The sequence below is a fragment of the Plectropomus leopardus genome, chromosome 24, assembly GCF_026936395.1.
Source record: "Plectropomus leopardus strain MGB_pleo_1.0 chromosome 24, ASM2693639v1, whole genome shotgun sequence".
NCBI classification, from domain to species: domain Eukaryota; kingdom Metazoa; phylum Chordata; class Actinopteri; order Perciformes; family Serranidae; genus Plectropomus; species Plectropomus leopardus.
Genome location: NC_142199.1, coordinates 6101298 through 6117264, shown reverse-complemented (window position 1 = coordinate 6117264; position 15967 = coordinate 6101298). Strand labels below are relative to the sequence as shown.

At 38.4% G+C, this 15967-nt stretch overlaps 1 protein-coding gene across 7 annotated transcripts in view; it reads right to left on the bottom strand.

The window, feature by feature from the left end:
• The window catches only part of atp11a (ATPase phospholipid transporting 11A), a 68286-nt gene that overhangs the window by 20438 nt on the left and 31881 nt on the right, over window positions 1–15967 (bottom strand). For all 7 annotated transcript variants that reach the window (XM_042513201.2, XM_088074871.1, XM_088074872.1 and 4 more), the window contains 16 exons: window positions 7850–7972; window positions 7288–7377; window positions 5952–6032; window positions 5725–5832; window positions 5108–5236; window positions 4735–4838; window positions 4586–4633; window positions 3717–3781; window positions 3076–3157; window positions 2421–2571; window positions 2132–2329; window positions 1907–2020; window positions 1532–1591; window positions 1279–1445; window positions 1004–1075; window positions 2–75 (listed from right to left, as the gene is read on the bottom strand). In XM_042513201.2, coding sequence (XP_042369135.1) covers window positions 2–75; window positions 1004–1075; window positions 1279–1445; window positions 1532–1591; window positions 1907–2020; window positions 2132–2329; window positions 2421–2571; window positions 3076–3157; window positions 3717–3781; window positions 4586–4633; window positions 4735–4838; window positions 5108–5236; window positions 5725–5832; window positions 5952–6032; window positions 7288–7377; window positions 7850–7972 — 1666 coding nt within the window. The remainder of the gene's footprint in view (window position 1; window positions 76–1003; window positions 1076–1278; window positions 1446–1531; window positions 1592–1906; window positions 2021–2131; window positions 2330–2420; window positions 2572–3075; window positions 3158–3716; window positions 3782–4585; window positions 4634–4734; window positions 4839–5107; window positions 5237–5724; window positions 5833–5951; window positions 6033–7287; window positions 7378–7849; window positions 7973–15967) is intronic.

Below are 15967 nucleotides of genomic sequence, written 5' to 3'. Positions count from 1 at the left end.
CCAGTGTTGGACCTGACAATGACGCTCATCCTCCTTCTAACAGAGTCGAATGTCAAAACCTCCAGCAGCTCAAACCTAATAAGAAACAAAAACACACAAACATTAAAAATGATTCTACTACATTCATATTAACCCTTTGAAACCTGGACAATTTGCCCTAATTTCTTGTGAAGAAAGCAATAAGTAACAAAAAAAGAAAGACCAAAAAATTCTGTATAACTTCAAAGAGAGCAGTGACACTAGTCTGCTGAAATGACAAAAACAAGTACTCTGTTGAAAAGATTGTAATATAAGCTGCTTTATCGGAGCCAAAATGATCGATTAAGAGACTCCTGGATTGACTGTTGAAATTGGGTCGAATTGGTTCTAATCAAAGGTCATACAAACCTTAAAAATCTTACTCAGCGAACTCAAACATACTGAAGATGATCATCTGAAAGCTGAAACCACTAAATGTTCAGTGGTACGAGGCTTCCAGTAAACAACAATCATCTCTGTTCAACACTGATCTAAATTTATACTCATAGCTGGAAGGCTGCTCATACTTGTTGAAGTGGTGATGTAATTTTAGTATAAATCATATGTAGATCAGATCAGCTCTTATCACTGCTCTATATTCATACACTGGCCATAAAGGTGCTATAAAAACTATGTAGGTATGGTTACACACTGAACTAGAAACTAGGCCTCTATTTCCAAAATGGTCAACAAAAAAAAAAGAGAGAGAGATGACCAATAAATCCTTGGAAGTGTGATGCACTAACTTGAGAAAAAAATTGCTCTCTTTTTGAGAATTAACAGGAGCAGTTTTTTTTTTCAAGTGAATGCATCAGACTTCTGTAATAATCTAATCTGAAGTTAATGTTATATGAAGTACATACACAATAATAATAAGCACTAAATCTGTTATAAACTACTTCTAAAGTAAATCAAAAGCAGATTGGTGAATTATAGCAGAGGATTAAAGAGATAAACACTATTATTTTTAAAGGGACAAGCTCACCTCTCAATCTCATCCTCCCTGTTCAGGATCTCCATGTGACTGTCCTTGAGTCTCAGATAGGTGAAACCGAGCCTGCGGCACACAGCAGAGCACCGTTAATGGAAATGGAGTGAATACACTGAATGTGTGTGGGTGGAAAGAAATAAATAGACAGGAAAAGTGAGTGTTTCTCAATGCTTTCTGTGTGTGTACAGATAGAGATGTGTGTGTGTGTGTGTGTGTGTGTGTGTGTGTGTGTGTGTGTGTGTGTGTGTGCGTGCGTGCGTGCACTCCACCTCTTCATGCCCTCCACCAGCGCCACCTCGTCTGGAGACGAGGAGATGTAGAAGGAGGTGGACTTGCCCTGGTGGATGCCATGCTTGATGCCGTCCACCGTCTCCTCCTCCTTCACCTGCACCGTGTGGCACAAACAAAGCGCCCGGAAAAACAGCTCTTCGTGCTCCTGTGGTGGACAACACAGCGTTACCCTAACACACATACGCCACAACACACATGCAAAAAAAAAAAACACTCTGAGGCTATGCTCACCCTGGCCCCTGGACCTGGCGAAGTGTCGATCATGTCCATACCTGTTGCACCAGGCATCACCTGGCAACAACACCAATTAAGTACATTTAAATAAGTATATTAACATAAACATGCAAAAACAAAACACGTGTACAATGTTGGAAACAGCTGTGTTATGTCAGTTGTTTTGTAACGTTGTAAAAAGCATTGATGGTTTTTTTGGAATAATGTCAGTAAACAATACAATCTCAGGTAATTGTGTTGGACACATATACAAATAAAAAATATAAATATAAAAATATATTAGTCTCAGGCAAAACTATTTGGTGGACATGGCCCCTTGAGGTTGGAAATTAAAATGTGTCAGCAAAAAAACAAACATCCATCAGCTGTTACCTGTCCGTTACAGATTGCATGAGGTACATAAACATGTCCGTCCACACAGCATTCGATGAACTCCATGTTGTTTTCTGTCAGAGTCCCCGTCTTGTCTGTAAACACATACTCCACCTGGAAAGACAGCAGGATTATGTGTATGAGTACGTGTATGTGTGAAGTTTATGTCTGCACGACTCCGTACAGAACAGTAACATTTAGTCTGTTCGAAATGTTCTGTGCTACCTGTCCCAGCTCCTCGTTCAGGTCCGACGTGTTGACCACGGCTCTCTCTCCCAGCTCCTCGTCAAACATCTCATCGTCCCACATGATGAAATAGGAGCCGAGAAACTTCTGCATCTCCACGGTGACGTACATGGAGACGGGAATGATGTAGTTGAAAAGAACCATGAAGGCCAAGAAGTCGGTGAATGCCCTGATCACCTGATGGAGAAGAGGAGGAGGATGAGATGGTAAAGACGGGATGAAGACAAATCTTTTTAACAGATTCAGAATATGTAATTAGCAGACTGACGATGTGTCTCTGTCTCTCTGTCGCTGTCCTCTCGTTGTACCACGGCTCGTCTCTGTTGGGGTCGGCCTGCCACACGTATTTCAGCACCGTGTTGATTAGCGCCTTGCTGATGAGGATGCACAGGTAGACCACTAGGTAAGCATTCATTGACCTGCAGGGGGAGACAACGAGGGGCGTTTTATGAATAATGCACAGATAAAAACCAGAGAAACAAAAGTGCATGAATTCAGAAAGAAGGTGGTTTGGACAGAAACACAGTGTCCTTAAAAGGAACGACTGAGACATTTACTCCGAGCCAAGTTAATTTTGGCAAAAGGACAAATGCAATTCCAATGAGTTAATGAGCCCACGCTGCTGCCAAGTGTAAATGTAATCCACCTACAGACAGTCATATCTACAAGCCATCTGGATACAAGATGCATGTCAACGCCAGATGGAAAGACAGTGATCCAGTCAAGGCAGCGAGCCACAGAGACACAAGGACTCTCAGTTAAATGAAGAAATGAATAAATGGATGGGTAAAAAATAGAAACTATTATCTAATCCGGCATTAAGTGATGCTGCCAAAGACTGCAAAGCGTGTATGTGGATGTCAATCAATGCTAACAGCTTCTCCTCCAGAAACAGCTTGCAATATTTACATCAGCAAACTTACTTTTCCACAGCAGAACGTTTCTGAGACTTGGACTGGTAGTTGAGAGCCATCTTGGTTTCCATGCCAGTGTAGATGGCCACCGCTGAACAGGACGCAGAGGTGAATGTTGAACATTAAATTTAATTCTTGACCAACAGTTTGACAAAGCAACATCTTAAAGGTGTAGTGTGTGAGGTTTAGTGGCATCTAGCTGTTGAAGTTGAAACCAAATGAAACTGTATAATTGGCTATTTTTAAGGGATTGAAAACATAACAAATCTTATTTTCAGGTGATGAAGGACTAAAGAAAACACACTTATTGTATTATATTCCACTTCTGTCAATATGTCCCCCTAAATCCTACACGCCGGACCTTCAACAAAAGGTCCATTGAGTTACTTTTCCCAGAGCTATCAATCAAATCTCAGTCTTCAGCAGTGTCCAAAGTTTTTTGAGATGTCAAGGAGATATATGCAACCTTATACACACCATACTGTATGTGACTGATGTGGCTTACATCAACTGAGGAAAACTAAGCACAGTAAACAACACACTGAGAAGCAACTGAGAGCTCTAGAAAAAAGCTGAGGTGAACCTTATATAGAGAAACCTTCATAAACACTTTTTCTAGCATGCATGTGTTGTGTTTCAGGTGATATTACCATAGATGTGCTCAGTGTTCTTGAGTGTGGCTCCTCGAAGCAGCAGGTTCTCTGATCCTAACGGCCTGCGAACAGACAGCAACTTATTTTCAGATTGTTTCATCACGTCTTAAGTAAAAGTGCGCTGGTGTTTATCCTTGTACAGGATTTATATTGTTCTGTCTAAGATCAAAAAGTCCTTATTTTAAAAGTTTGTCTCTGTTCTGGGACAAATGCAAGTAGAAACAAATTCATTTTAGAGACACGTTTTGCAATGTTGTACAGAACAAACAAAAATTACATTCCTATATTTTACTACCACCACAAACAAAACAACTGAAGGAAAAATAACAAAACTATACCCCAACACATTTGTCTTACTGCAGAAAAATGTGAAATTCAGAATGTCCAACACTCTTTAAATCAAAGTAAAAACAAAAACACACAAAACAACATCTTGCAGTCCACCGAAATAATTACATTTTTCTGTGGTCGAGAGTCATTTCCATGTTTTTCAGTCAGGCAGAAACTCTTTGTGACATGTTACAGGAGTCACAGGACTCTGTTTACTGATTAGTTTCCAGTATTCTCTGCCCGCAAATATTCAACTATCCCCAACTTTTAGTTTTGCCGCACTCCGGCACAGAATCAAATGGCTGCAGCTCGCTGAGCTCAGAGCGACTGCTCTAGCTTCCACAGACATTTCATGGCTTGGTATGTTTTCAGCATCAGCGTGAGACTACTGAGACTAAATGTGATGGAAAACATTTGGTGGATTGACATACAGTAGATTTTACAGTGTTCTTTGGAAAACTCAGCTTGTATTGATTAACTGATCTTTACTGGGGGAAATGAAGACATTTCTGTGGTAATTTAGGGCTTTGAGTTACCTTGCCACTGGCTCATTCTCCATGTAGAAGTTGATACGACCCACAAATCTGTGTCAGACAGACGTCGGAGAAAATAGAAATAATATGTTTCAGACATTAACTTTGTGTTTTTATTTTGTGTTTTTCAGGTGTACGTGTGTTGTACTGACTTGTACAGGTCCGGCTGTGGTTGTTCACATTCTATAGTAGCGTGTATGGAGTCGATCTCCTTCTCTGTGCTGTAAGCTTTGGTGTCTTGAACTGCATAGTATGTCTAGTGAAGAGAAGAGATGGGATTGGTGAATAAAAAGAGACCAAAAAGGCATTGTAGTCTTGCACATCCAAAAACCATTTAAGGCACGTGCTGGACCAATAAAATATACAATATAATAATAATAGAAATATCGAAAAAAACAAAACAAAGAAAGGTCCGCACACCTTAGCTCTCTTAAGTGCAATGTATTAGCATTTATTTATTATGCCTCTCACCATAGCTATTGCCAGCATGGAGGCATTCAATACACGCACATGAACTGTACGCACCTTGTGGCTGCTCTCTCCGTCCAGACTGGCTGTAGTGACGTAGCAGGTCCCATCATCTCGAGATGTAGAAAGAAGGATGAGGTCGCAGGGAAAAGACTCATCTTCTTTCACCAAAACAACATCTCCAACCTGAGACAGACATATTTTTTATTTCAGCAATGCACTGTGTCTGGCAACCCTCGTGCCATCACTCATCCTGTTAGCATTGTTAATGCAGTTTCGACTAATGCAGTTTGCCTAACGAGCTAACCTTCTGCTTTACCACCTGTAAACCGCTCAAGTTCAGCCAACAGTCACAAACATTTGTTCTCTCACGGGACATTTGATCCTGTAACAGATCCTCCGCATCTGTTATTTTAGCCGCAATTTCACTCTCTGAATACATTACATAACGTACATTAATATAACACACTTTAAAAGCTCTCAATTGTAGGCCTAAACACACACGCACACACACACACACACACACACACACACACACACACACACACACACACACACACACAGAGCTTAGTGGCAGGAAAATCCCTCGGCGCGAGCCAATAAAACAAATGCACCAAAGCTCTGTTCATGTTATACGAGGTGAGTGATTTATCTCGTGACACACACACACGTACCCTGAGCTTGCGACTTTGTTTGCGGACCACTTTCCCGTGCTGCACCACGTGGACGGGACACTGGTTGACGGAGTTGTCTGCTTTGTGTCTCAACCAGTCCTCATAACCCTGACAGAGGGAAACGGGGACAAAGAGGTTGCTGTGATGAAAAGCGTGTAGGTTTTGCTTGTGGTGTTTAATGTCAATAAGTTGTACAACAAAGTAAAATTAAAACCTCTTGGTCGCACCTGTTTGATGGCGGTGACTGTGATGACGAAGAAGAGCGGCAGTCCGCTGGTGATCGGACTGGTGGGAGTGTCGATGATCAACTGGAGTATCACACACATACAGAGAGAGTTAAATGTCGGACATGAATGGAGGGCAAAATAATATTTCAAAGTGACAGAGAGCTTTAAAAAGTGACATTAAGTATTATTTGACCTTTACAGGCCTCTACAGGAAACTAATATGAATCATAAAAACATTGATAGAGCTAATCTCAACTGACACACGAAAACAAATAATGTTTTTTAACTACAGTGGGTCAAACTTTATAGCAGTTTGCTACATTTTGGCTTGTTTTCTTTATTAAAATTGTCCTTGGATTACAAAAAATATATATTATTATTTGTATAACACATTCTTCCTACTATTGTATGACAGGTCATTCAGAATAAATACACAAAATCAGGACATCAGTAAAAGAATTACTAAACAATTTAGTGTGATTGCTTCTCTTTAAAGAGACAGGTTTCCCAAAATCCAAATACATATTTTTCCTCTCACCTGTAGTGCTATTTATCAGTCTAGATTGTTTGGGGGTGAGTTGCAGGGTGCTCAATGCACCCCAAAAAAAATAAATAAATAAAAACTCAAAGGCGATGTCTCTCCCGAGAAGTAATGACCCATTTACTCAAGATAATCCACAGAGCTTGTTGTGAGCAGTTTTAATGTCAGAACTATTTTCTGTCTGTAGAGCTACACCTGCTAACTGTATCACTGTGCAGAAGGAAGCGTGCATCTACTGCCAGTTCACCTAACATCACTGATCATGCTACAGCTCAGCGGAGGAGGACGCCATGAAGGTCTTGTGCTGTCGTGAGCGCGAGCAGGAGCCTCTCGTCCATGGAAAGAAGCACCACAAGCCGAGTGCCGTGTAGTTACATTTTATTCAAGAGAGGTCAGACATTTTAACCTCCAATTATCTCAAACAGTCTGCAACTCACACGACAATCTAGACTGATAAACAACACTACAAGTAAAAGAAAATATGTATTTTGGATTTTAAGGGGAACTGGTCCTTAGGAACTATTACACTGGACCAAAATGATTAACATAGGATCTTTTATCCTCATGGGGAAAACAATATTGTTGCAGCGTCTACTATTAAGATATATAAACAAATATAAAATATTCACAACAGCACAGCAAATTTGACAATGTGGATCAGAATTCTCTAAAAACTGCATTCAATTACAGTAAACAGTAGGAGCAGGCTTTGCAGAAACAAAAGCAGTGGAAAGACTGGAAGATATATAAAAAACGTCTGCAATTAATATAAACGTGAAAAAACAAAGTTTTTACCTGAACGAGAAATATGATGAGAAAGTAGAAGTTGGCGACTCTCCTGAACTGCTCAAACATATTCTTCGGGATGAAGTTCCAAAATGTATACTGGAGACACGAGACAGTTCAAACAGTACTTAGTGTGTTAGTGTTACTGAGTGTTACTGAGTGTTACTCTGTTATCAGTAGGTCTTTAGCAAAAACGGGGTCAACATCAAGTAGATGATAAGATGCTTTTTCACTTCACTGATCTGACTATAAGTTTGACTTCAGATATAATCCAGTATAACAGAACAAATATGAATCCTTTATTAACCACAGCTATACATTTTTTTAGAAGTCTAAAAAAGACAATAAAATTATCAATAAATGACTTGCTGAAGAGGCTAAACAGATTTGCTTTCATAATTTAAATTTTGAAAGTCCCATCCTCCTCTAAAATCTCATCATTACCAAGAACAACTCTTTCACACTATCGCTAACTTGAATGGCGTGACAGAAAAAAATGTTTGCCGTCTTGTGTTTGTGTATCCATGCAGTGTGTTTTGATCTTTGTGTGTATGTGTGGGCGTTCGCTGACCTTGGAGGAGACTATTCTGTTGTCGGGGAATCTCTGTTGTATAAAGGCCTCTGTTCCTGGAGGAGGCTCCTTGTGTCCAATGTAGATTGTCCTGCTGTCCACCCAGTTCTCCTCACCAGCACACTGTAGAGAAAAAAGAGACACGTTTGAGTGTGTGTTGGAGCAGACACATATTTTTGTGTATTATGTAATGTTAGTTTTCATTGTAAATGTATTCTAGTATCTGAAATGCAGTATGGGTCAGTGAGGTGAAGGTTTGCATTGACGCATTTAAGATCTATAATAAAACATCCAAAATGTGTACAATCAAACCTCATTTCCCATTTTTATTGGACTCCCAAATTTAAACTGGAAAATTATGTATTTTTTTCAATCGGGACCCTACTTTACCATGTTTTGTGTCTAAATGAGTAATAGCAACAACATTTTTGAAAGAGGTCCAGTATTGAGCCAAAGCACTGCAGCGGGCAGCTGTGAAAGTGATAGTGGATCGTCAAGTAACATCCATGCCTGTTTTTGCCGCTGACAGGCTCATATATATCTGACAACATATGAACTTTTCGTTAAAGATTGACATCCTTTTTATTTAACTGGAAACAGCCCCAGAGTTGCCCTCACCAAACCCACCAAACTCTTTAACTTTAAATAAACCATAATTTTAGCTTGTATAGAGCCAAGAGAGCTCTATACAAAGATAAATGAACCAACATGTTTGTTTTTAGTTTTATTTTGTTTCTTCAGCGTAAAATAAATAAAATCACTGTTTTTGAAATGGAGCCTGGTGGGTTTTGTAACAGTGATTCGGGGGCTGTTTCTGGTTAAACAAATCAGATCTTACTCTTTAACAAAAAGCTCTATTTCTGTAGGGATTCTTTCCAAAATGTTGTCAGACACTTAGAATAACAATATGTGTAACATTGAATGTATGATGATCCTCTACATTCACAAACACACACTCTCCTACACACTGATAACAGAGTACTGAGGACAGAGAAATGAGAGTCAGAGTGAATGAGTAGTTTCTACTCCATGAATGAGCGCTTTTGTTACCACGAATACACAGACCTGCATGTGACTCAGACTGGAATGCAGAGTACACACACACACACACACACACACACACACACACACACACACACACACTAACACACACACACACACGTATACAGACTGATGAGACACCTGAAAATGTTAGTTCTTTTGCATCTTTTTGTTTTTCCTCTTATTCCCCCTATACTGTTTATGTATTTTAACAATATACTTTAAATTACCTTTTTATTTTTCTAATAAAAAAATTGCCATTCTTAAAAAATGTAATCCCAACAGGCCATTATATAAACAAGGAGTAGCAGACCTTGGACGAGAGGTTATTGGTGTAGTATCCTAATACTCCAGTTAAACCTGAAACATGTGAGTAAGATCTTTGAGTTCCAAGTATTTTAGGCAAGACTGGACTTGCACTGGGAACAAACACACACACACACGCGCACACACACACACACACACACACACACACACACACACACACACACACACACACACACACACACGCTTTATGACTAGCTGGATTTGGGAAACACTCGACTATCTCCATGTGGTCCATTAATCCTATGAAAACACAAGGGCTGCAGCTAATTATTATTTTCAATATTAATCTGCTGGTTTTCTCAATTAACTGAATGCTTGTTTTGTCAAAAGAAATTGGCAAGTGTCATTGATTAATAAACTAATTGAAAAAATCATTGTTAGATTAATCAAAAAAACCCCATAATTGATAGGTGCAGCCCTAAACACCAGTAACTTCGACATATCATGGCTTTTCATTACTACTTCCCACCTAAGATACCACAAATGTGTGTGTGATCTTTTTTTTTTTTTTTATGAATGAATCTGTCTTTTCTGATCTACAAATACTCTGCTGGGTAACATTACATTTACATCCATCCCTAACAGCTCCACTCTTTTTAATATAGTAAGTTTAAGCGTGTTTAGGAAGAGGTACGGACCATTACATTGTAGTGTATTTGGTATTATTTCATCCAAAATGCAAAATTTTCCATCTTAGCCCCAGATTATATAGTTTTTGCAAAATTTCTTTCTTTTTTTTTCTTCACATAACTTCACATAATGTTTTTATGTGCAAATTCACAGTGTGCATACAACCAGTGGTTGCAATATTTAGAAATGAGAACGGTCATCAGTCAGCCAACAGATTGAACCCTAACCAGAGGGCTTTCATGTCACAGCGGGCCGTAGCTATCATTAAGCACCTGGTCATTTTGAACTGCAGTGACCAGAATGAGGGACAGGCCTGGGCGAGACACAGCTCACCCTCTTTCTCTCTTTCAGTCATGAATCATTTTCTAAACATGTCCAATGGCAGCTGTCAATCACAACAAATAAACCAGGTTCTGTCTACAAACACACGTTCGCACAGGCTAACGAGAGGTGACAGTAATCTGTGGCCGGTGAGTGAGATTGAGTGTCAAGAGGCTGCATGGCCCAGTTTCTTCACACTCTCTCTGTCTGCTTCACGCGCGCACACACACACACACACACACACACACACACACAGACAGACAGAGTAACCGGTTAACTCACTGCTCTAAGATTACCTTGTTTAAGATGGAAAGCTATTTATATACTGTGACCTCCAACTATTTAAGGGACAGCAGAGGATGAAAATGAAGGGAAACCTCACGTAAAAATCAATATCTTCAAGCCGTACACACAGTTTGTCATCCCTACTCCCCTGTTATCATTGCCCTCTTCTTTACCTTTCTGAAGGCCAGTATTGATGCTTTATCAAGACCGAACCAACATCACATCCATCACATCAGCGAGAGAGCGCACTAACTGACTGATATCTGATTTACAGTGAAGGAGGAGATGAAAACCAGATAACATGGACGGCCTGCCAACTCTGTCGCCCACACAGTGTTACTGTTCCTCCTCTTCTCTCCCACCTGCCTGCTCCGTCTGCTTCACCTAACACATTTCTTACACACTTCCTGTTAGCTGTCTGAATATGGAACACAGCCAATTATACACACTGTTGCATAAACATGCTGTACATTATGGAGATGCTACTAATTGGTGGCTAGCCAGATTTTGTGTCCTTTCTGATTCATTGAACAAACTAGGTAAGGGAAGTAGCTCATATGACAGGAAATTATCTGATGATTATTGGTGATGAAGCCAACACGCAGCAGTATTTCAGCTTGTCTTTGCAGCGTTCAGCCTGTCTGTCTTATTGCAGATACTAAAGTTTTTACAGAACCCATGACTTTTTCAGGTCTGGAAAATTAGATAGTGAAATTCCATGACTTTTACAGGTTTTCCATGACCATGGGAATCCTGTACATGAGTGAGCTATTGAAACAGTTTCTGGTTTTTGTTTGATTGGTGGACACAGATATAATCAGCTGTGTGCCAGCAGTTTATAAACCTCATCATTTGTCTGATAAAGGCCAGATAGAATTGAAACTTTGCCAGTTCAGTCTGGTACATTTTGTCTAACATACATGGACACTTGCATATTACATGCAAAAACAGGTAATGATGAGGTTGATAGTGTTGATGAGACTGAACAGAGACAGATGGCACTGCCTCAGAATCAGTGGGCCTCCTCTCTCACTGTCATCTCTTCCATTTTTCCCTTAATGCAGCTTTATTGGTTTTCTCACCTCTCTCCTCTCCATCTCTCACCACAACCTGGATGGCCTCTAAGCACACAATCTCTCTGCTATCGATTACGTTTAACTTTCACCGGTTTCAAGCTTTTTACATGAAAGCCTGTCTGTGTTTAATCAAATAAAATCTCATCTTCGCAAAATAAAAGCGGGCTTATAAAATAAAACTGCCTTGTATTAGCTCGGGCCTTCAGCCTTTGGATGTAACGGGAGACTTTGGGCTATTCTGGACCTTGATAATCACTTTTAGCGGCGTTTCATGTTACAGGACGCGGCAGGTTTCAGGGGTGTATTTATAGTTGGAAGGGAAACATTTGTGGTCAGGAGAGAAGGATGGAGAGAGCTCACAGGCTTTGTTTCGGTCTGTCTCACTCAGCACCCACATCCATTTGCCTTAAAGCCACATTAGTAGAAAGCACAGGGAGCCTTTCAGGGATCTCTCTCTCTCTACTCATACACACACACACACACACACACACACATACATGCGAACATGAATAATAGGGGACTATCTAAGTGTACTATCCAAGAGGGAACCTTTATTAGCAGTCATTTTAAAAATACAAAACTAGAATTGAAAATTTACTTTTGAGGTCTTCTTTCACAATATTACTGCAAATGATTTTTTACAATTTTTAAAGAAATTGCCAAGAGGGACCTGAAGCCTTGAGCGTCTGCCTATCAAGGGGACATCCATATACTGCAGTCAAACTGGTTTATCCTGGTTCTCTCAATTATGAGTGCTTCTTTTCACTAAAACTTCATTTATCTTTAAAAATGGGTATGTAAACTTTATTAGTTTTTGCAATATATCAACATTTTTGTGATAATAAATATTACAGAAATAATACTTGCCAAAGCAAAGTATATCTTTTAAAGAAGGCTCCCATAATCCTGTGAATTCAGTTTTATCTTACTTAGTATTTACTGTTAATAACTTTATTGTTGTCTTTGTTTTATATATATATATATATATATATATATATATATATATATATATATATATATATATGTAATGTATATTTAGACCAGACCAATTGTAACTCTACCAATGTATCACCAAAAATTCAGAAAAATAAATCTATAAATGAGTAACATTTATACATAAAATGATCAACAATATAATTACTTATTTTTAATAAATAATATATTTATTTGAATTAATTAATCGCTATAAAATGATTTAACACAAGTCTGTGACTAGACCTTAAAAAGCTGTTTGCTTCCAAAGAAAGAAATCAAACTGTGACATGACAGATGAGCTCAGGTCCAGAGAAGTCAGTGGCGTTTCTGGATTTTGTTGAATCTGGCTTTCATTAACATAGTAGAGTCTTAACTTGCATTTATAGATGCAGTGATGAACTGTGTTCACTGTCAGTGGTTTTCAAGTGTCCCCAAGCTCATTTTGTGATATCATGTTGGTATTTAATGCAGTGCAGCTTCATGGGTCAAAGGTCATGGCCATTCATTTTTGGTTTTAGCCTTGTCCCTTTTATGCAGAATTTCTCAGGTTCTCTAAATCTTTTCATGCTATTATGGCAGATAGTTAATGGATTTGAACAGCAAATATCTTGTTTTGTAATGTATTCCTTTGTGTTCACAATAGTTTTTCAGTGATGGATGAAACACCTGTGTTTGTTAGTGTATTTAGCATTATCTAATCTAGACCCCATTCAAAGATGTTTGTTTTAATGACTACAGTCTGTAACACATACTACACACACTAGCATGCAGCATTGTCACAGTGCACAGAGAGTGTGCATGAGTGAAAAGGCACGTAATAAATGTTACGATAAGTTCACAATGACACTCAACTTTACAGGACTTTACATTCCAGTATTGTAAACTGAAACTTTTCTTTAGCACTTAAAGTTTAACTGGTAAGGAGTTTTAAATTAAAATTATGTAACATCAAACTTTGACTTGATCTTTAAAATTGTTCAATTTCAAAATACTTACCTGACCAGTTTCACAAGTAGTGAATGTCAATCAAGTTTTCAATATACTTGTGTTCTCAGTCTGTACTTAAAGAAATGCAACTTGTTTGTTGGTGCACATTACAGAAGGTCCACCCTTGAGTGGGATATAATGACATGGAGTCCACTGTTGGCTGGTACATAATGTCACAAGTTCCTTCTTAGATATGCAGTGACGTTCACACTCAACCATGTAAAGCACATACAAACATATTTAATAATACTTGTGAAAAAAAATCTCATCTGAATAATGTTACATTTCTTCTTCAAATATGATTTGTTAGTATGTTTGTGTAACAGAATATAAAGGCTCAACTTTAGTTGGCTTAACCTTTTATGGCTTGATACTGTATTAATGGGAAATTATGCCCATTTCTAAAATACATATTATTTTCTATGATCCAGGCAGTCTAAAAACATTAGTAAACATGGGCAACTCGCTCCCATATCCAAAAACTGTGCTTGTGATGTCATGTGATATAAAGTGTAGAGTTGCTCCATTGATATGAAATTGTGAAAGATTTTCTAGATGACACTGAGAACAGCCAGAACAATGTTATAAGTATATGGGAACATTTTCTGTTAACTGACAGACACCAATATAATAAAGTTCATTTGGGTTTAAGGGATAACAAACATTCTCTTGGTCCCCAAAATTGGGCTCTCGATGAGCAGAAGGAGCAGCTCCAGACTTTATACTTCATGACATTACAAGTCTGAGACTTCTTTCTCTAGTGTCTAGATCAGAGATATCACACATACTGGCTGATCCCTTGGCCATGGAAAAAACATACTGGAATTCCTACTTTAGATGTTCACCTTTACAATGAAGGGTTTCCCAGAAAGGACCAAAAGCGATATAAAGGTCAGCAACAGTATTTGCTGATTAATCATATAAATAGATTTATTATCAGACTTTTACAAATTCCATTAAGAGTTATTACAAGCACAGGATCTCTTTACAATGTATGTGCGTGCTTTCAATGCATAAGAATGCATTTCTTTGTTGATCAACATTACAGAAAAAGAATACACATATAGAATAAAAGCGTGGTAAGTTGGCTGGTACATAATGACTAAAGTTCCCTTTGGATGGACAGGTGATATTCACACTCCACCATAGATTAATGAAAAAGAAATAGAAAGGTGCATTTTGTAAAGAGAAAAATATCTAATACAAAATGTATCTATTCAGTAGCTTCTCATTGTTTAGTAAATGGCACCAGAAATGTTGCCATTGTAGCTTTTAAAATAAAGGCTATAATGTGAACACAATTATAACTTGTCTTAATATTCACTGTGGTATTGACAGATGAGCTCAGGTCCGAGGAAGTTGGCAGTGTTTCTAGTTTTGCTGATATCTGGCTTTCACTTTGCATAGTTAAGGTCTTAATTTGCATTTATAGATACAGTGATAAACTGTGTCCACTGTCAGTGGTTTTAGTGTCCCCGAGCTCATTTTGTGATATCCTTCAGTCATGTTGGTATTTAATGCAGTGCAGCTTTATGGGTCAAAAGGTCATGGCTTCATTCATTTTGGTTTTAGCCTTGTCTCTTTTATGTATTTCTCAGGCTCCTTTCATGCTATTATGATAGGTAATGGATTTGAACACCAAATATCTTGTTTTGTAATGTGTTCCATTGTGTTCAAAATAGATAGTTTTTAGTGATGGATGAAACTCCTGTGTTTGTAAAGTGTATTTAGCATTATCTAATCAGACCCCCATTCAAAGATGTTTGTTTTTTAATGACTACAGTTATACATACACACACACTGGCATGCAGCATTGTCACAATTTTCAAGTGTGCATGAAGTGAAAAGGCACATAATAAATAATATAATGTCTGATAAGTTCACAATGACACTCAGCTTTACAGGACTTTAAATTCCAGTATTGTGAACTAAAACCTTTCTTTAGCACTTAAAAGTTTAACTGGTATGTTAGTGTTTTTGATGGGCATTGAAATGGTGATGAGCCACCAACACCTCATCTCAAAACCATCACAGCAGGATATACATCTATGAATGGGCCTTCACTAGTTATCTTCTGTTGACCCCATTCAAAGAGGTTTGTGCAAACCAGAACTAAGTTTTATTATTGTTATATCTATTTTTTGGTTGTTTTTGATAACTATAGTTGGTAACACATAGAGTTGTAAATTAGTTGGCAAATACAGGGCTGGTATACAACATTGTCACTCTTGACAGAGAGTGCATGAAGGCATGTGAGATTGCTAAAATAAGTTTACATTGACACTCAGCTTTACAGGTCTTTACATTCCAGTGTTGTCAACTGAAACAACTCTTTAGCACTTAAAGTTTAACTAATGTTAATGTGTTTCTGATGGCCATTGCGTTAAAAATTCAGACAAACAGAGCCACTGAGAGCCAAGATGCCCTACTGCTTTAGAGGCCACTTAATAAATAATTACCTTTCAATTATTTCAGT